This window comes from Engraulis encrasicolus, chromosome 5 (genome assembly GCF_034702125.1).
Source record: "Engraulis encrasicolus isolate BLACKSEA-1 chromosome 5, IST_EnEncr_1.0, whole genome shotgun sequence".
NCBI lineage: Eukaryota > Metazoa > Chordata > Actinopteri > Clupeiformes > Engraulidae > Engraulis > Engraulis encrasicolus.
In genome coordinates this window covers 36,805,103-36,827,602 of record NC_085861.1, presented here as the reverse complement: position 1 = coordinate 36,827,602, position 22,500 = coordinate 36,805,103, and the positions used below count along the sequence as shown (strand labels likewise).

The 22,500-nt window shown below is 44.8% G+C and overlaps 1 protein-coding gene across 2 annotated transcripts in view; it reads left to right on the top strand.

The window, feature by feature from the left end:
* The window catches only part of slc9a1a (solute carrier family 9 member A1a), a 92,774-nt gene that overhangs the window by 51,938 nt on the left and 18,336 nt on the right, over positions 1-22,500 (top strand). For both annotated transcript variants that reach the window (XM_063199227.1, XM_063199226.1), the window contains exons 2-6: positions 837-1,132; positions 2,200-2,364; positions 7,124-7,374; positions 15,964-16,181; positions 19,763-19,965. In XM_063199227.1, the coding sequence (XP_063055297.1) occupies positions 837-1,132; positions 2,200-2,364; positions 7,124-7,374; positions 15,964-16,181; positions 19,763-19,965 (1,133 nt within the window). The remainder of the gene's footprint in view (positions 1-836; positions 1,133-2,199; positions 2,365-7,123; positions 7,375-15,963; positions 16,182-19,762; positions 19,966-22,500) is intronic.

Genomic DNA, 22,500 nt, shown 5'->3' with positions numbered 1-22,500 from the left:
TATCTCTCTTCTCTGCTGTAGTGTTTATGGTAATACACACGCACAGTGGCACATTTACCACAGTGAATAATAAGCACCCCCCCCACATACACACACACACACATACACACACATACACACATACACACACACAAAAGCCAATTTCAGCACTGCTTATTATCTGTCAGGTTCACTGACTTTGAAGGTCTATTGCTATGTGGTGAAAAATACATACTTTATGTATTCTATTTAGAACATGACTTGGAATTGTGTGACCTTCCAAAGAAAGAGGCAAATGCCTTTCGTAAATGACCTCAGTTGGTTATTGCTTTATGCTATCGAAATAACATTTTCAGTTATCTATTGCATTTGTATTCATGTCTTCTTCCCCCCCCCCTTTATGTATTTCTCTGCCACTCTTTCTGTATTTTTCTGTATTTACTCTTTCTGCTATTTGTCTTTGTTTCTCTGCATTTGTTTCACTATATTCTCCACCATCCCAGTCTTTGTCCCTCTCATGCTCTCTCTCTCTCTCTCTCTCTCTCTCTCTCTCTCTCTCTCTCTCTCTCTCTCTCTCTCTCTCTCTCTCTCTCTCTCTCTCTCTCTTTCTCTCCTCTCACCTGCCTATTTGTGGTCCCCCTCTCGATTGCTCGCCATGCTGAGTAGAAGTATGAAATGTAATGTGACATGGACTAGTGACATTGATATTCAACATCTTGACTAATTGATAATAAAGAAGTGTTAAATCTGTCCTCGTCCCCAACATCGTACCGGAAAGTTGCCCGCTGATCATGATATTCAGTAAATGAGTGCTAACTCTCTCCCTCCCTCTCTCTCTTTCTCTCTCTCTCCTCCAGGTTTCCACCTGACTCCACGTATCTCCAACATCGTGCCGGAGAGCTGTCTGCTGATCGTGGTGGGCCTCCTGGTGGGCGGGCTCATCAAGGTGGTGGGCCAGACTCCGCCCGTATTGGACAGCGAGCTCTTCTTCCTGTGCCTGCTGCCGCCAATCATCCTGGATGCGGGCTACTTCCTGCCCATCCGCCCATTCACAGAGAACCTGGGCACCATCCTCATTTTCGCCGTGGTGGGCACGCTATGGAACACCTTCTTCATCGGAGGACTGCTGTATGGCATATGCCAACTTGAACAGGTACAATATAAACCCTGCCAACACAGTACAACAATATACAAGGTACAATATAATTCCACACTGAACCATGTAAACACAGTACAATGGCACACTTTGCCATAGCATGCCAATATATTTTAGTATGACATAGAACGCCTTCTTCATGGACAGGCTATTTTGTGGCATATGCCAACTCAAACGGGTACAATACTGCATATACCATGCCAACATGGTACATACCACACTAAACTAAGTGGTGTAACGCGCTCAACTCAAACAAAGTGAACAACTGGGTGCTCATTCCTTGAGAATATATGAATTAAATAAAGAGCAGGACAGCACTCCAAGTGTTTGTGGTTTGTTACCTGTCAGACGTTTCAGGGTTAACCTTCTTCAGTGTCGGAAACGTCTGACGGGCAATAAACCACAAAAACTTGGAGTACATACCACACTAAACCAGGCAAACACAGTACAATGGTACACTTTACCATAGCATGACTTCCTTTTAGGAGGACTGCTGTATGGAATATCCCAACTCAAACAGATGTAACATACCATATGATGTAAAGTCTAGGGTGGGCTGAACAGCGTAGGGAAAGAGGTGTGGGGAACTAAAGCTATTCACACACTTCAGTCTGTGTAAGAATTTTGTCGATGATGTGTGACCCTCTGCAGACAGAGAAACTGAATGAGCTCGTGCTTGGAGTTAATATACACCCGATTCCTGTTCACTTGCTGACTGGTCAACTACATCATGTAGCAGTAGTAGTAGTAGTAGTTGTAGTACAGTAGGAACAGTGTGGAGATTTACTTTTTTTTACTTTTTCCTGGAGAAAAACTAAGAACATGATATGTACTGTAAATTTGTGGAGGACTCTTCCTCTTGCCCTCAGGTCACCTCTTGTACTTGGGCCAGGTACATCTGAAGTTCAGCTCCTTACCTATTCCTAATTAACCCATTAATTCCATACCTAAATAAGTAAATATGCTCCTTGCAGATGCATTTGGGCCGGTAGAGCTACTGGTATGCCTACAGTTCACCTTATTAACTCACCTGATCACTCATTAACTCTTCCTCTCCCTTGCAGACGCACCTGGGCCAGGTAGACCTGTTGGCGTGTCTGCTCTTCGCCTCCATCATCTCGGCTGTGGACCCGGTGGCCGTGTTGGCTGTCTTTGAGGAGATACACATCAACGAGCTGCTGCACATCCTGGTGTTCGGGGAATCACTGCTCAACGACGCTGTCACTGTGGTGAGTACTGTGTGTGTGTGTGTGTGTGTGTGTGTGTGTGTGTGTGTGTGTGTGTGTGTGTGTGTGTGTGTGTGTGTGTGTGTGTGTGTGTGTGTGTGTGTGTGTGTGTGTGTACCTTTGTAAGGTCTCTGCTATTGGAGCACACCCACATGCTGGCGCCCTCACTCCATGTGGGGCCCCAATCCTGGGGTAGTTGCTGGGGTAGTTTTGTTGTTACTGGTAAAAGTAAAAGTGTAAAGCCATTTACTCACTGTCAGGTTAGGGTTAGTGATTATTTTGGTCTGGGCACAGTTGAGCATTCTTTAGCTATTGTTATGGTTAATATGAATGTAAGGGCTCCACAAGGGACCCACAAAGATATAAAGATAAATGTGTGTGTGTGTGTGTGTGTGTGTGTGTGTGTGTGTGTGTGTGTGTGTGTGTGTGTGTGTGTGTGTGTGTGTGTGTGTGTGTGTGTGTGTGTGTGTGTGTGTGTGTGTGTGTGTGTGTGTGTGTGTGTGTGTGTGTGTGTGTGTGTGTGTGTGACGTGTTCCATAGTGAGTGCTACTTGGTGAATACAGGGCTGATTAGTATCTGATGTGGGGAAATCATGGATCTCCTGAAACAGAACAATTGCATGATGAATCACATCTTTGGCAGAACCATGGACTAGAGATGATAAGTCTCTCATTCAAGTCCATTCTCTCGGATTTCAGGCTTGAGGCAGGAGACTACATTTAGCGTCTGGTGATTTCATGCTTTCTGCCCAGCTAATAGCCCCGATATAGTTGCAATGTACCCTGTTGCATTTGCACTTTTTGGTAGTTTCAGGTGTATAATCATTTCAAGCTCTCTGCTCTGTGCATGCTGAATTGAGACTCTAGCGTCTCTTAACCTTTGGACAGAATAATTATGGGGTGTCGCCATGAACAGAGCAGTAAAAATAGACGCATAATCTCCCCACAAGAGCAGAGGTAGAGAGAGACCCATAGTTTCCTGTGTGAAATGATTTCTGCTTTCGTGAATGATAACTGACTGACAAGTATAGAATTGTTTCTGCCTCTTTTCATATAGAACAGTCTATCTACTTCCTCAGAGCATTGTCACTGTAGCTCCTGCATGAGCTGAACTCTTTCACCTTCTAGTTCCTGTTTGTATCCATTAAAGCATATCAAATTCACAGGGACATTTTTAAGACACCCACATACGCACACACGCTTACATGCATGCACGCAGGCACGCACACACGCACACGCACACACACACGCACGCACGCACGCACGCACGCACGCACGCACGCTCACACACACACACACACACACACACACACACACACACACACACACACACACACACACACACACACACACACACACACACACACACACACATGCACATGTTTGTGGGGACACACATGTGTGCACACAAAATTAATTGCACATCTGTGAGACAGGCTGTAGCTCACCGCTGAAAAAAACAATTAGTTTGCCTCATCTCGTCCCATTTAGAAACTAATTACCATCTGACAGTGCAGAGTCTGTCTGGAAGTTTTGCCTTATTGAGATCAACGCTTTAAACGATCATCCTCGATAGCAGTTCACCAGTCTTCATGCCACTCAGTCTTCAGAGATATCATGAGGATTCTCATGTATGTGGTCATGTTATCCAAAGAGCTACGCAAGTTGTAAGCAAGAAGACTTTTATGGGGAGAATTCAGATACGTTCGATGTGCCATGAAGGGTCTAATTGGTTTATTTTCGTTTGCTTGCTGAAATATGAGTAGCAGGCTGGGGCCTTTGGCTGGGTCTATTTTTAGGAATATGACAATAATGATGACGTCATTATGTACCGCATCACACCTGTGTGATCTTGATAAATCAACAAGGAAATCCTAGACCCAGTAGTCAACTACTGTATGCAGTTTTTTGGCCATATGCTTACACACATTAGTCACGCTGTTAGTCACACAAATCAGGTTCTTAATCTATACCGTTGCATATACAAACAGTTGCGAAAAGCTATGAACGACTATGCTTAAGACTTGAGGCACAGCACATCATTGCAGTAGTTTCGCCAGAGGGTGTTCAGACTTACCTTACCTATTACTGGAGTTGATGAAGTGGAATGAAGTGCAATTCTCACTGGTTAACACCCCGTGTGTGCGTGCGTGCGTGCGTGCGTGCGTGCGTGCGTGCATGCGTGTGTATGCACACAGTGTGCCATGTCAAAATGCTGTGTGTGTGTGTGTGTGTGTGTGTGTGTGTGTGCGCGTGCGCAATGTGCCATGTCGACATGGCCTTGTGTCATTTCTGATTTTTCGCTCCATCACGAGAGTTGTGTTGGGCGAAGTCACAACCTTGTTACCAAACAGGAAATATCAAGTCCCTGCACGTAGTGCCTCGCTATTGCGTTTCGGCTCTCTTCATAAATGTCTTTCATTTTATTCTGTTCACATCCAGACTTAGTGCTTTGAGCATTTACCTGCTGTGATGCCAAATAAATTGTGTGTCTGTGAAGGCTGTGTGTGTGTGTGTGTGTGTGTGTGTGTGTGTGTGTGTGTGTGTGTGTGTGTGTGTGTGTGTGTGTGTGTGTGTGTGTGTGTGTGTGTGTGTGTGTGTGTGTGTGTGTGTGCGGGTGCCTGCGCGCGCGTGTGTGTGCGGCGCGCATGTAATTGTGTGTACATGCGTTTCATCATTATATATGGGTGTCACACAGTGTCAGTGCTCCAGGGTCAAAATCAACAGAATTTATTGTGTTTTGCTTCTCTCTCTCTCTCTCTCTCTCTCTCTCTCTCTCTCTCTCTCTCCTCTCCTCTCTCTCTCTCTCTCCCTCTCTCTCTCTCTCTCTCTCTCTCTCTCTCTCTCTCTCTCTCTCTCTCTGTGTTCCTGCATTTTGAGCCTGGGAGGATACACATTCGCTCTCCTATCCTTACTCTTCATCATCTCTGTCTCTGTCTCTGTTTCTCTCACTCACCCAGGTGTGTGTGTGTGTGTGCGTGTGTGTGTGTGTGTGTGTGTGTGTGTGTGTGTGTGTGTGTGTGTGTGTGTGTGTGTGTGTGTGTGTGTGTGTGTGTGTGTGTGTGTGTGTGTGTGTGTGTGTGTGTGTGTGTGTGTGTGTGTGTGTTGCATGATTGAACAAGTCCATCAACCAGTTTGCCACAAAAAGAGTTTCCTCATGAAATGTTCACAGTTTTCTGATGAGCACACAATGGCAACAGCAACAGTTAACCCTATCCAGACCGGGCTTTTTTGGCATTCCTTGGACCGGGGGGGGGGCTCTTTTGACCCCCCCCTCATAACTTAGGAACCGAATGGCGTATGACCACCAAACTTGGAGGGGATGATCTTCAGCCAAAGATCTATGAATGACATCAGTTTCGTGTCATTATTGGATATTATGACATCATTATGACGTCATTTCCTGATTTTATTGCCCAAAATGTCATCTTAATGTATTTTCCATCTAACTTGGGTAATGCACATCAATTTCAGTTATTATGTGCTTCAGACCACTTCAAATGTTCACAAGGGTGTCTGATGCTAATGAAAATGTAAAAAATATGAAAAATGATGATGATGAGACTTAGATCAGTGATTTTTGGTCATGCGTACCTGTCAGAAAACCGTTGCCATGGCAACAACAAAAATGATAAACTTAATCTTTTGGTATCACACTGTAGCCAACTTCATTTTAGGAAAAGTCACAAAGTTTCGTAGTCATAGCTTTAGTCATTCAGGAGTTATACGACATCAAAGTTGGTGCGGGCACTTTTAGCCCCCCCCCCCGGTCTGGATAGGGTTAAAAGTCTTTTTTCTTAAGTGGTGAAGATGAGATGAGCCAGTGACAGTCTAAGGCTTTTCTCCATTGGAAAAGAAACAAGCAAACAAGCCACCAATGTCTACACTTACACTGCTCTCTAAAAGCCATTCCAATGTTTTAAATATCTTTGTTGAAACAATTTATATGTTGATTTCTGTGAGTCAAGTCCCTGTTTAGATGCTTTAAGTGTACTGGGGATATTAGAGGAGTTTTAATTATGTTGTTGTTATGCTTTAGCAATGGGTCTTTACTGACTACTAAGCACCATGCAAGCTGCACTCAAGATGGAGATAAAATGTTAAATGAAATGTATTTATTTATAACGTATTCATCCAGAGAATGCCTCTTTGTAATTCAGTTTCTACTGTAGTCTCATCTCTACCAAAGTACGTCTTTCTCCGTCTGCATCTCCATCTCCATCTCTCTCTCTCTCTCTCTCTCTCTCTCTCTCTCTCTCTCTCTCTCTCTCTCTCTCTCTCTCTCTCTCTCTCTCTCTCTGTCTGCCTCTCCTATCTCTTTCTCTCTATTCCTTCTCTCCTTCTTTCCCATTTCCCTCTCCCTTCCCATCACCCTCCTGCCCCCCTTTCTTGTCCTCCTTACTTCCTTACCTCCATCCCTCTCTCCTCCCCTCTCTCCTCCCCTCTCTCCTCCCCCTCTCCCATCCCCCTCTCCCCCTCTTCTCTTGCCCTGATCTCTTACTATCTCCCTATGTCCCTCCTGCCTCTCCCGTTTCACCTTCCATCCAGTGCAGGTACTACCTAGTTCGCTGCTATGGTCTAGTAAGTTGATAGTGGCTGATGGCTAACGCCCTGCTTTCTCTCCCGCTCCATCCCTCCATCTGCAGCTGCTCTTTGCCGGTAAGGCCCAGGTGACTGTGACTGACTAACATGCCTCTCTCACTCCCTCTCTCTCTTCCCTATCTTCCTATCTTCTCTCCCTCTCTCCCTCCCTCCATCTCCAGGTGCTTTACCACTTGTTTGAGGAGTTTGCCGGTAAGGGCCAGGTGACGGTAGTGGATGTTCTGTTGGGCGTCGTGTGTTTCCTGGTGGTGGCACTAGGGGGCGTGATGGTGGGGGCCATCTACGGCATCCTAGCAGCCTTCACCTCGCGCTTCACCTCGCACACCCGCGTCATCGAGCCCCTCTTCGTCTTCCTCTACAGCTACATGGCCTACCTGTCGGCCGAGGTCTTCCATCTGTCCGGCATCATGGCGTAAGTTATAAACGCACGTACGCGCGCACACACACACACACACACACACACACACACACACACACACACACACACACACACTTGTGGCGGTATTTTGAGAGGTGTGAGAGTTTGAACCATGGGATACCACCGAGGACTAGGGTATAAGACAGTACAGTTTAGCAACAAGAAGAGAATGTGAGAGACTGCCTTTAGCTGATGAGCTGGCTGACGGGCTGTTTCTGTTCCCCATCATCCTTATTTCGTCTGTCCTTGACGTCAGGACTGTGAAAGCACTCAAAAGGATGTGAGGTTAACCACTGCGTACTTTTAGATGTGAAGTTTAGATTGCTTGAGAAATACAGACCAGAAATACAGACCCATGACCCAAACATAACCCCCTTGGCTGACGCAGCAAAAAAAAGTGGAAGGAAGGACACATGATGATCATTCACAACAGCTTTTCATTTTTCATTTTTTTATTAATGCATCTTATCAGATAAATAACACGCCCCAGGTTCATATATGTAGACACTTCCAATAGTTATAATGGTAACACTTTATTTTAGTGCATAAGTAACTTGTAAGGCATGTATTAAGCAAAAGCTAAGGCCTACTGGGTCCTTAAGGGCCGTTCACACACGTCGCTGCTAGTTACTCGCTCTGCGAATGAAGTCAATAGAATGTCGATGTGTTCCAGCGAGACGAGCAGGCGAGTAGGCGAGTACTGTACAAGCGATTCGATGTGGGCGGATCCGGAGTTGAAAATATTTTAACTTCGAGCAAGGCGAGTAAGCGAGTAACCAAGTGGAATGCAGAGCTTGGTACTTCTCGCCTGTATATTGGCAGTTAAAGCCGCGGGAAATTTCAGCGAACGTTCCATGAAAGAGTGGCGTGTAGGCGAGATAGCGAGAATCTAGTACGCTACTTTACTAAGGTTAAATTGGTAATAAATCCCTTATTGTGCATGAACAAGACATTTGCGAATACATGCCAAACGAATCAAACAAATGTTTGATTTTGCTTAGTACATGCCTACAAGTTACTTATAAGTGCTAATAGATGTAACACTAAAATATAAGTGTTACCGTTATCATGAATAGTGATAAATTATATAATATAGGTACAATTATAAGTAATTGTAATTAATTATCAGGGTTCTAGCTAGGATGAAATTATAGCGTAGCGGTCGAGGGAGCGAAGCGACCGAGAGGGGGGGTTGGTGCGGAATTTTTGACAATTTAATGTAAAAATAGGCCATTCTAGGGGTACCTAAAAGGTAAATTATCAGTGTTGGGTTGCAATAATGTAAATACTTTTTTCTGATAAAAGTAGTGTAGGCCTAACGAGTTACTGCTAAAAAGATGGTAACGAAACACCGTTGTCTGTGAACTTTTGCGATTGGATAGATAAATATGACTCCCTCTCTCGGGCACATAAGCGCAAATAGTGATCTAGAGAGAGGTGAGTCGCGGTGTCCCCTCCTTCTCACAGTTGCACTAGTTTTGAAGACGTCGAGGAGCACTGGTAAACCGTGTGCATTTAATAATATGGCATATCAATGTCCGAGTGCTCCGATTCCGAGACAAGTGCAGTTTGACACATTTTTTTGAGCTCGCGCTATTGTACAGCTTGCGCGTCCTAAAACCACCTACGACTGGTGCCTGGTGCATTTCGCAGGCAATAGCCTAGCCACAGAAGACGCTCATTAGGCCTATTTTTTGCTACGCCATATTAAATGCTGGGTTTTTTGTAGTTACGGCACATGTTAACCGACAAGCATAGAAAAAAAGTGTCTCTCACCGTTTCGGAGATATGTCAATCTGCACGTCTTCTCCCGCCTACTTTCTCCTCTCGTTTCGAATAGGCCTAGTGTCAACTCGCAATGTCAGTGCTTAGCGCCCAATGTGTCCGGATTTGTTTGTATGGTAACAAGTAACAAGCTCAGCACTACTTTTAAAAAGTAACTTTTCTACCATTGATCACCACCAGATGAATTCAGCGTGGGACTGCCTGATTTCCTCTGCAAAGCTGGGCTGCATTTCTCGAAACCAGTTGTTAACTATGTTAGGTACTTTGTTGTTTGCAATGCAATTTCCCATTGATAGCCACCCAAGTTGCTAACAGCTTGGCGACTAGGCTACGCTTTGGAGAAACAAACCCCTGAAATAAGGATGTGATGCTACACGTGCATTTGTTGTTGTTTCTAAGCTGGCACACGCTTGTCACAGAGATATATAAAAGCCGTCAAAACCCAGCGACAAATAATAATAGTAGTAGTAGACTAGTTGTAGTCCAGTGCTTTATTGTCACTATTTAAATACAGTGAGTATGACAAATGTGTCAGGTTTGGCAGAACACGATGAGGCATTGATCTGGCGTGATCTGATCGTGACGGTCCAAAATTATAGCGTAACGGGCCGCCACGCACTTTTGCGCTAGCTAGAACCCTGATTATGAAGTCAGTCTTCAAGATGTACCCACCACGACTATTGAGGGTGTTCTGGGGTGGAAACAGGCTGAGGGTGAAGAGAGGATGAAAGTATCAGTAATTAATGTCTTAAATTGATGATTAGGGTGATGAAATAGATGTGAAATGGGAAGTAGAAAGATAAACAACACATTGATGAACACATTCATTTATGACTCAACAGAAAAGTCAAGTTTACAGCTTGCACTCTTGTTCAATAAGCTGTGAGGGTGCAGGCCCACACTGGTAAACTGAAAGAAACGTGTTTTGTGCAAGTGCTGCCTCTTTTTGAGAAAGAAAGAGATGACAGAATACATTCTGTCGGATTTATGAGCTCATTTCAGTTACCTCCGCGTTGCATTCACCACACAGAGAAAATGAGGTGCAGAGGTATGAGAGAGAGAGAGAGAGAGAGAGAGAGAGAGAGAGAGAGAGAGAGAGAGAGAGAGAGAGAGAGAGAGAGAGAGAGAGAGAGAGAGAGAGAGAGAGAGAGAGAGAGATTTAAAACCTGAACAGGGGAAGCATGTTGAGAAAGTGGGTGGTGGTTGGGGCCGGGGCACAGGATGTGACAGCTGTTTGTGTGCATTTGTATGCACAGGTGCACGTGTGACATATATTCCAGTCACATGTGTGTGAGGGAGAGATGTATTGAAAGAGAAGTGTAGGGTAAGAGATGGGTAAAGTGGGCAGAGATATACTAACCCCAACTCCGATGAAGTTGGGACGTTTGGTAAACAGTGAATAAAATCAAAATGCTATCATTTTCAAAACACTCAATCTATTCATTAGATGGAGAATAGTGAAAAGACAACATATTAAGTGTTAAAACCGAGAAAAAATATTGTTTTGGGGGACATATGTACTCATTTCTAATTTGAGAAATCCAACACGTCTCAAAAGAGTTGGGACGGGGACAATAAATGGCAGCAAATGTCGAGGAAGACTAAAAACAAAACAAAAGACAACACTTAACAGTTAAATACATTAACCGATGAGATGATTTTATATAAAAAACAGTGTTAATTCCTATCTTGGACATGATTTCACCAGCTTAAATGGTGGGTGTATTCCTTGTCATGTTTTGCAATGTTTTCCTTTCTGTAGTGCTTACAGTGTGACAGGTCTTGACCAAAAACCCACCATTTTATCACATGCTGGTCCTTATGATGGAGCCAAACTGTTAAAACATAGTAGAGAATGCAATTTGACCTTACTATGTGGCAGTAATCGAAGATCTCCCTTCAAAATATAATGCATGAGTGGCTTTTCATGCTGTTTAAAACCCATTTATACCATTCAGCACTGTATTTAACTCTACAGATGAGTGAGAACATCTTAACCAATGCACTACTGCATCCGCATGCCATCATGGAGGCTGACTTTTGAAGCTAGCACTAACACAAGTTGGATGGTCCATTTTCACTGTAGCACAGGATGTGCAATGCTCTATTATTGTCAAAAAGAATGGACTTCTACAACTTCTGCTGACTTCTGTAAGCAAAGGACAGTTTCCCATGTCTTCTGGGTCTATTTCAAGTGAGCTCAGGTGCTTAGGAGAATGTTAAACCCCTGTGTCATTTTCATGCATTAAGCATTCTTAATATGGTCAATTTTCAATAGCTCTAGCACTCCAGGAATTAGAGTGAGACTATAGCCAATATATATTTCATGATGTCATGAACCTATACAATGATTTTATTAACAAAAATATGTCTTATATACACTCAATCGTGGTAAATCAAAGGGAATTCAAAAATGTATGTAATAACTATAGTAATTATTCCCTTTGCATCTTTAATTCTGAGTGACTCAGCCTCTCTGTGATGATCTTATACCTGGACACCTATATTGTCCGTCAGTACAATTCATTTTGAAATGTTCTTCTTTGTTGTTTTATCTTATTTGGATGTTTACTAAATTTCACTGATCCCCGTCCCAACTCTTTTGAGACGTGTTGGATTTATCAAATTAGAAATGAGTACATATGTCCCCCAAAACAATATTTTTTCTCGGTTTTAACACTTAATATGTTGTCTTTTCACTATTCTCCATCTAATGAATAGATTGAATGTTTTGAAAATGATAGCATTTTGATTTTATTCACTGTTTACCAAACGTCCCAACTTCATCGGAGTTGGGGTTTGTAGAAAGGACGGGAGAAAGATATGCATGGAATGACTAGTGTAGTGGAAGAGAGATGTAGCTCGAGGCTGTTCATTTTTCTGGGATTGAGAGGCTGTGAGAGGTGCTGGCTGTCCTTGCCGCTTGTTAACTTCACACTCATGGTAATGATGTATGACCCGGACACCAGAAAAAGGACGGATGACTTATAGACTAATAGATCTCTCTCTCTCTGCCTCTGTCTCTGTGTCTGTCTCTGTCTCTCTCTCTCTCTCTCTCTCTCTCTCTCTCTCTCTCTCTCTCTCTCTCTCTCTCTCTCTCTCTCTCTCCATCTCTCTCTACAGTGAACACACACGCATACACACACACACACACACACACACACACACACACACACACACACACACACACACACACACACACACACACACACACACACACACACACACACACACACACACACACACACACACACACACACTAATCAGGTGAGAGCATTCTGCACTGGTTCATGAGAGCCATAAAACATGGCAGGTGTATTGATGATAGCCTAGTCACATCAGGGAGGTGTGCTCGGCCTGTGCCTACCTTGTTACCGTCTCCCCATAGCTACGCTACTCACAACTCAGTGACACACTATACACGGTTCTGGCTAAGCCCAGACCCAAACGTCTGCCAGGGTGTCATGCTGTCAGACTAAATAAATACTGTACTAGAATCTTAGTAGAGGGTGTGGCTTTTCTTTATCCAGTGGGATGGCAATATACTTGTAGATGAGGCGTAGGGTGACTAGATTAGGTTTGCTGAAATTAGGGATTTTTTTTTGGGGGGGGGGGGCTGTCTAACAATATATTGCGTGGATAGTACACGCTGACAGAATGGTGTAAAACCAGCCACAGAGTTAACAAAATAACAGCGTGTGCAGCCTCTAATTAGCATTCAGGCGGCTTATTTTAGAACAATTGCAGTGGACTCCATATCTCAACGCACAGATTTTAGCTTTACCAAGGTATACCAAGATATTGGTATTCTGCTGCAGTATAATTTCCAGGATATTTGGGTCAGATTCAGGATTCAAGACAAAAGCAGCTTCAAATTTGTGACTGTCCCAAATTTTCTTCTATTGAGGCAATATGAGATGCGGTTAGTGTTCCTCTACACGTGCTGGAACTGAGCAGGCAGAACTGAACTGAGCTGCCAGGCAGTTGAGTCATATCTTCTCAGCAGCGTTTCATCACTACCTGTTACACACACGCACACATGCGTGTCACGTGCTTTTGCACACACATACTGTACCAAAATATGCACTCTTACACACATGCACACACACACACACACACACACACACACACACACACACACACACACACACACACACACACACACACACACACACACACACACACACAGGAAACTGAGGGTGAAAATGACTGTGTGTGTGTGTGTGTGTGTGTGTGTGTGTGTGTGTGTGTGTGTGTGTGTGTGTGTGTGTGTGTGTGTGTGTGTGTGTGTGTGTGTGTGTGTGTGTGTGTGTGTGTGTGTGTGTGTGTGTGCGTGCGTGGTGCGTATGTGCGTACAGTATGTGCGTTTGCGTACTGTATGTGCACATCATGGAGAGTGGTGTGGAGTGGAGGAATGTGTAAGAGGGGTGTGACTGAGACTGAGGCAGGTACACACTATGTCTCTGTGGATCCTTAGCCCAGACTAGCTGGGTCCTAGCCCGCCACACATTAGTGGCGTTTCTGACACCAAAGCAACACCCATCATTCTTTGTACCACACACATAAAACGACGTGAGAAGTCATGGCGGGTTACAGAGAAGTTGTCACGGGATCAAACAATATTTAACCCATTGATGCCTAAAGCCCCTGCAAAAAGAGCCTGCTGAATGCCTAAGCCCTTGTTGGGAAAGTTGTCCTCAGCCTATAAAAACCTAAATATCTTAGCCTCTGATGCACATAAAAACATGAAATATGACTGCATTTAAACCCTAAGTCCCTCATCTTGCATTAGAATGTGTTCATTTGGGGAAGTGTTTAGTTTAGTAGTACAGTAGCTCCGCAACACACAGTCTCACTACTATTGGTATGATAATGACACACACACACACACACACACACACACACACACACACACACACACACACACACACACACACACACACACACACACACACACACACACACACACACACACACACCACACACACCCACACACGCACACACACACACACACACACACACACACACACACACACACACACACACACACACACACACACACACACACACAGACACACAGCTGACCCTCACACCATGCCAAGTGCTGTAGGTGTGTAGCTCAGTGTAGCAAAACAGAGATCGCACTTCTTCAAGTCTTTCAATGTCCCTCTGTCTCTCGTTTCCTTTCTCTCTCTTTCTCACGCTCTGTTGCTGTCAAGCCCTCTCTTTCACTGTCATCCTCTTAATTGTGTTGTCACCACCGCCCCCTACTTCCTCTTGCTCTCTCTGTCACTCAAAGTCATTTTCTTGAAGTTGTTTCCTTCCACTTTCTCTTATTGTCACCATGTCCTTTTTTCTCTCTGTCAATGTCACCCTTAAGTCTCTTGTTGTCACCTCCGCCTACTTCCTCTCTCTCTCTCTCTCTCTCTCTCTCTCTCTCTCTCTCTCTCTCTCTCTCTCTCTCTCTCTCTCTCTCTCTCTCTCTCTCTCGCTCCATCTCTCCAGTCTGTGGCTGTGCTAAGAGGTTTGATCAGCAGAGGAAAGTGTGTTTTGCTGTAGGCCAGTAGTTTGTCTTCGGTGCAGAGAAGAGGAGAGCATTAGGCTGCCAGCTGAAATTGCTCAGAGACTAAAACGTGATTCAGCAACAACCTCATCATGACACAACTTAGTCTACGCACTGTAGAAAATATACCTACCTACGTAATTGTAGACTGCTCTTTTAACTGCCAGTTGAAACAGCTCGGAAACTGAGATACTGAGATGTGATTCAGCAATCCCCCCAACACTCCCTTGGCCATGACTCAATGTAGATTGTAACTTACTCTGCATACTGTACAATACCTGAAAGCAGTCTACTCGTTTAACTGCTGTGCCATATATATCCTACATGCTGTGCATGCACACACTGCTTTCAGACAGTTCACATCGATCAGCTTATGAGTGAGGGGAAATCACTCTCATTAACTCATTAAATGGATTATTCTGAAGTGGTCTGGAGCGTGTCTCATAGCACATACTTATAATTTGGAGTTAGTTGGATGATTGAAATTAGTTTAGCGGCCACATACATTATGCAGGTTGTGCATATCAAAATAGATGGAGATTTGGGCACTGTGGTAGTGGCGGGGAACGCACGCACGCACACACACACACACACACACACACACACACACGCACACACACACGCACGCACGCACGTCATGTGTTATTTTCAGTCAGCTCACTGACTCATTGAATACATTACAGGTTGGCAGCTGTGTGTTGTGTAACCTGGTGCATAGTATGGATAACAGAAGTCTCCCTGCCTAATACAGTCTGCCATCTTACTTCAACACTTGCAGAGCAGAACCAACCAAAAGCGTGTTACATTTGACTCTCCCAGTGTTGAATTAACACAGCAAAATGTACCTTGTGCGTAGGACAGTATACGCAACCAAGGTCTTCTTTCATATTGTGCATAACCAAGGTCTTCTTTCAAGGTGTACTTGTACTGTATTGTATATAAACCACATGTCTTTGATTAGACTAGACCCAGTCTTGAGCTTTTGGCCTCACAACAGCAGTGATGTGGCCATACGTGGAGACCAACATCAAAGACTCATTTAATTCTAATTTATTCATAATAGGCCGTCTCTACCAATATATCCTATAAGTCCCACACCACCATCAGTTACATCCTCATTGGTCTTCTAATGTCAGATGATCGTATTCTGTTCTTTGTTCCCATAGGCTGATAAGTCCCACACCACACTAAAACAACTGATTGGTTGCATGGTCGCCTGTTCTGTGTTCCTATAGGCTGATAGCATGCGGTGTGGTGATGCGGCCATACGTGGAGGCCAACATATCCCACAAGTCCCACACCACCATTAAATACTTCCTGAAGATGTGGAGCAGCGTCAGCGACACCCTGATATTCATATTCCTGGGCGTGTCCACGGTTGCCGGGAACCACCACTGGAACTGGACCTTTGTCACTGCAACGGTCATCCTGACTCTCGTGGCAAGGGTGCTTGGTGAGTAAGCGGTGTGTGTGGGTAAGCGGTTTGGGTGTGAGTAAAGGATGTGTGTGGGTGCGAGGAAGAAGCATTGATTCGACTGCCCCTCCAGGAATATGCAATGTTACGATTTGCAACTTTTTTGAAACTTAAGTGAATTCCCACAAATTCTGGGTGGCGTCGCAACTTTACCCCAATCATTTCCCAGAACGTTTTAAAAATATATATTTTTGGGGGGCTTTTTATGCCTTTATTGTGATAGGACAGTTGAAGAGAGACAGGAAATTAGCCGGAAGAGAGAGACGGGGAGAGCTCGGTAAATGACCTCGGGCCGGAATCGAACCCGGATCGCCTGTGTAGCAGTCGAGTGCCCCACCAATTGAGCTACGGCTGGGCCAGATTTCCCGCAGCTTTGACCAATAATTGCTGACGTGTTGCGACGACGTCACCAAATGCCCTCCACTTCTGTGAAGTGAAGTGACTGGAGTCAATTGATTTTCAGCAGTGTGCGCAAGAAGCGGCATGTCCGTGACTACCTTCCAACAAAAATCATAGTGAAGGACAGAGCCAAGCAGTTCCACAATGTCCTTCACGACAGTGAGGGCAGGCTATTTTCCACACCATATAGCCTAACCTGGTTATTGAGTATAAAAAGATGTCTTACCATGCTAGCAGTTAACATGGAGTCCTATGAGACCAGCTGGCGGCTAACTGGTCTCATAGGACTCCATGTTAACTGCCAGCTTGGAGGTAAAATTTGCACTGCGGTACTCAGAGAACGGTTGAAAGTACAGGAGAAAGGTAAAACCCAATCATTTAGCTCAAGGGGAGGTGTAAAATAAGCTTTTCAATAAGATTTCCAAAAATGGGACAGTATCACTTTAAGTCCTCAATCCGCAAACATTTAGAAACTGCGAAGCACACACACACACACAAGCACACACACACACACACACACACACACACACACACACACACACACACACACACACACACACACACACACACACACACACACACACACACACACACAGGCGCGCACGCACACACACACACACACAGGCGCGCACGCACACACACACACACACAGGCGCGCACGCACACACACACACACACACACACACACACACACACACACACACACACACACACACACACACACACACACGCGCATGCCCTCTTCTCTCTCTCTCTCTCTCTCTCTCTCTCTCTCTCTCTCTCTCTCTCTCTCTCTCTCTCTCTCTGCAAATGATGAAATGACAATGATGAAATTAGCCAATTTTGGTGCATCCTTAATCACATCTTATGTGCATGCACACACACACAACTGCACTCCACTTGGTCTTGTCTGAGAGCATGTGAGTTGAAGTGTTATTACACACTCCACAAATGGAACATTCCAATCGCAAGAGTACACACACACACACACACACACACACACACACACACACACACACACACACACACACACACACACACACACACACACACACACACACACACACACACACACACACACACACACACACACACAATGAGTGAGTGAGGAGGCAGAGTGATAAGTAAGCAGCACTTCTCCCCGTCTCCATCTCTGTCTCCACGGTGACAGCTGTAAGCATCTGCTCTGTTGCCCGGGAGACCGGCACTGTATGTGCTGAGTCTGTGGAAGCCAAACAATCCATAGTTGTTATGCTACTGAGTAATGACTGTGTATGGCTTGGGAAGCTAGTCACTTGCTGCTGTTAAGAATTCATTATTTGAACAAGTTCATTGTAGGCACAAGTGTCCCATTTTCATATGCTAAAGCTGCATGTTCAATTTGGACATTTTTTAATATTGGCCACATGCATGTCATAGACAGGAGGTCAAGTGTGCATATATAAATCATGTGTTTTCAGTATACAGGCTACATGCTTATGTTGTGCATCCAACGCTCATTTGAAGCAGCAAGGAGGAACTCGCACACCACTGATGCCGATGCATAAATGATTTTAATGCCTTAGGAAAATAAAGAAGGTGCTACCCAGTGAAGTGCAAAACGTTTTCGGTCCTTCAGAACATCATCAGGCACTGTGGAACCATTGTGGAACCAACGCACCCTCTCGGCTACAAACATAAAGGCGCGACACCCCTTTAAAGCTCATTTGGAAATTTGTGTGGGTATGCACTTCTGGATTCAGTATACGACACAGCTACAGTAGGCTATAGCAAGGCGACAATAGACCGATGGCAATGAATGCTGAAAATGTCTCACTCTATAAGATGCAAAGGAGAATACAAAGACGGAAGAAGACATCATCACTCAAACTTGAATGACTCTGTACTGTAAGTGGAGTCGCCATCGAACCATTCAGAGATATTGTCGAAGACTGCACTTATAACTAACATTGTGTTCCCAACATTGTGCAAACTCCCTGTGCACAGTGGCGCTGTTGCATGTCAGCATAGTGCCTGGCTGAGAGGTCCAGAGAGGAGAAGTGGAAACGAGAAGTTTGTTCTTCTGCTCACGCAACCTTTTAACCTCTCTCCAGCCGAGTGTTTAAAAAGTGAAGCTACCCTATCCGTCTTTGATCTCTTAACCTGCTGCTGTCTCAGAGAGCATGCATCTGCTTTGTTGGTTTACTTCCGCTGGTGTGTGTGTGTGTGTGTGCGTATGCGTGCGTGCGTGCGTGCGTGCATGTGCACATTCGTGTGTACGTGTATGCGTGTGTGTGTCTGTGTTAGTGTTAGTGTGGGTTTGTGTCAGAGATGTGTGGTTGTGGGTTTACTTGTCATGGTTTGTGCTGCTGTGTTTCTGGATAGTGACACTTCTTGCACAGCATTCATAGCATTGTGCATAAGAAGTTCATCAGAAGCTTTGTAACTAGCCATTACAGTTGCTCTGTGTGCATGTGTATGTGTGTATGCACGTGTGTGTGTGTGTGTGTGCGTGTGTGCGTGTGTGGGTGTGTGTGTGTGTGTGTGTGTGTGTGTGTGTGTGTGTGTGTGTGTGTGTGTGTGTGTGTGTGTGTGTGTGTGTGTGTGTGTGTGTGTGTGTGTGTGTGTGTGTGTGTTTTTAGCTTATCATTGCTCTGAACATTATTATTGATTGTGCAATAACTGCCATGCACTACAATAGCTACTGAAGCAATGGAATTCCACAGCCCTACAAGAATTTAATGTACTGTATGTCATGTCAACATTAAAAAATATAATTACATTGGCAATCATTAGCATGTTCAACATGCACAACACACAAGGCCTGCTTTTAGAAGTGAAACTACTGCATTACTGTAGGACTTTGGTCTCTGATTATTTTTCTCCAAGGGTCAAATCAGGTAGAGCAATTGAGGCTGCGAGCCAAACCAACGCCCCAACCCAATGAGAAACAAGTTAGATGTCTTCCATTTTCCCTTCTTGTCAATGTCTGGTGGTAGCACAAGAGTGGTAACACAAGATCTAACTTTCTGTGACTGCTTTTGAGAGATATGAACCCACTGAAGTTTTTCTTGGCTGGTCAAATGTTTGCTATGGCCGGGACGGATTTGACCTGCGGGCCTTTAATTGGAGCCCAAGGCTGAAGGATAACGCTGATATCATTTTCAAAATGCTCTTTCCAGGTGTGGTGGGCCTGACCTTTATCATCAACAAGTTCCGCATCGTCAAGCTCACCACCAAGGACCAGTTCATCATCGCCTACGGTGGCCTGCGAGGCGCGATCGCTTTCTCGCTGGGCTACCTGCTGGACCCAGTGCACTTCCCCATGAGAGACATGTTCCTCACCGCCATCATCACCGTCATCTTCTTCACCGTGTTTGTGCAGGTGAGAACGTTGCACGCACGCACACACACATACACATACTGTATACAGTCAATGAAATCAGCAAGTTACTTACAGATCTACTTTCATTGTTATTTCATCTCATCGATGGACGGATGCACGCACGCATGCACGCACACACTCACACACTCACGCACGCGCGCATGCACACACACACACACACACACACACACACACACACACACACACACACACACACACACACACACACACACACACACACACACACACACACACACACACACACACACACACACACACACACACACACACACGCACACACACGCACACATGCACACACATAAGTCAATGAAACATGCAAGTTATTTACACTAATTTTGCAAGATGTTACAAGGCCACTAAGGTGCAAGGAGAAAGTATCAAGAAGGCCATACATATTGCTCTCCTGTTGTTGCTGTACTTGTTGCTGTTCCACAGCCTTTTTAAACTAAGTTTGCATTTCTCTGAACCACATCTCACTGGACCACTACACTGCAGTGGCAATAAATAAGGGCTTCTGACTGGCATGTCTTTGATTATAAAAGTCGCATTGGTTGGCAGACTAACCTGCGATTAAGCATTGCAATCTTCTTTTACTTTAATTAAAAATGTGCAGACTGGCGTGACTTGAAGCTGTATTCAGTCTTTCTTCAGAGCTGCGTCCAAAGTTGCACCCCAGGGTAGTGTTCCAAGTTGGCGTGGCTGTATTTGAAGGCTGAACGGTGGAGCCATGCTGCCTGTTCTGGTGTCTGTCTGCAGTTGCCGTGTCTGTATTTAAGGACGGTGGTTGACGGCAGTTACCCAGCATGCATCTCTTTGTGGTGGTCACTAGTGCTTTCTGCCCAGGCCACTTCCTGCGGTGGTCTTGACTTTCATTGTTACACACCCAGTGTGTGTTACACTTACACCGTGTGCAGCTACAGAATGAGAAACTGGGTCGTGGTTGTTGTCACTGACCACACACACACACACACACACACACACACACACACACACACACACACACACACACACACACACACTTAGTCCCGCAACTTTAAAAATAGTAGGCCTATTACGTGTATGTGCAGAAAGTGACTTAGTGGTTCATATGACTGACACAAAGTGTTCAGGCTGTCAAAAAATGGCTCTTCCCAAAAATAAAGCCTTTTAGATAGAGCACACACACACACACACACACACACACACACACACACACACACACACACACACACACACACACACACACACACACACACACACACACACACACACACACGCACAGCATCAGATGATTTATTTATCTCCTTCGGCCTTTTAAGAGCTGTTTTGAGTCGTCTCGCTACCTTTGAAGTCACGCTGGGGAGCTACGTACACATCTGTGACGATTTCACACTCTGTGCTGTTTTGTTTATCAGTGTGATAATTGAATGTGTATGTGTGCGTGCATGTTTGCATACATACGTGCGCACGTGTGTGTGTGTGTGTGTGTGTGTGTGTGTGTGTGTGTGTGTGTGTGTGTGTGTGTGTGTGTGTGTGTGTGTGTGTGTGTGTGTGTGTGTGTGACTGACTGACTGACTGACTGACTGACTGACTGACTGACTGACTGACTGACTGACTGACTGACTGACTGACTGACTGACTGAGTGAGTGAGTGAGTGAGTGAGTGAGCAAAACACATTTGTTTTTGAACTCACTGACTGATGTTTCTTCTACATGGTTGCTGTAGTTTCGATTTGTGTATGCTTCGGTTGAGCTACCAGCTTTGCCTCACCCACCATTTACATCTTATGCGGGTCATGAAGTGCAAAACACACAAACACACACACGCACACACACACACACACTCTCACACAGATGCTCTTGCCCTCCCTCTCTTCATTTGAAATACATGACATGTGACATTGTGACACCTTTATTGGTGCTGATGAAGAAGGAGCACACACACACACACACACACACACACACACACACACACACACACACACACACACACACACACACACACACACACACACACACACACACACACACACACACACACACACACACACACACACACACACACACACACACACACACACACACACACACACACACACACACAAGTTGGGTATTAGAGAATGGGTCTTTGGGTGATTGGTAGTAGCCATGATATCCAATAAATCCCATGACACATTATGGCTTCCACAGAACAAGTCGGGCCACAGGTGTGTGTGTGCCTGTGCGTGTGTTTGCGTGTGTGCGTGTGTGTGTGCATGTGCAGATGTGGGGGTGGTGGGGGCAGGTGTTTTCATCCTGAGGAGAAGGCTATTATGAAGTTAAAAAAAACGGAACCAATGCTGTTTGCATATTTCCATTGAAATGCAAATACACCTCGATTTCCATGCCTCTGTTCCTCTCTTTCCCTTTGTCTTTATCACTCGGTTTCTTTTTCTCTCTCTTTCTCTCTCTGTACCTTTCTCTTCTTCCTTTTTCTCCATCCTCCTCTCTTTTCTTCTTCCTTCTCTCTCAGCCAAGCCCCTTTACGGTAAATTA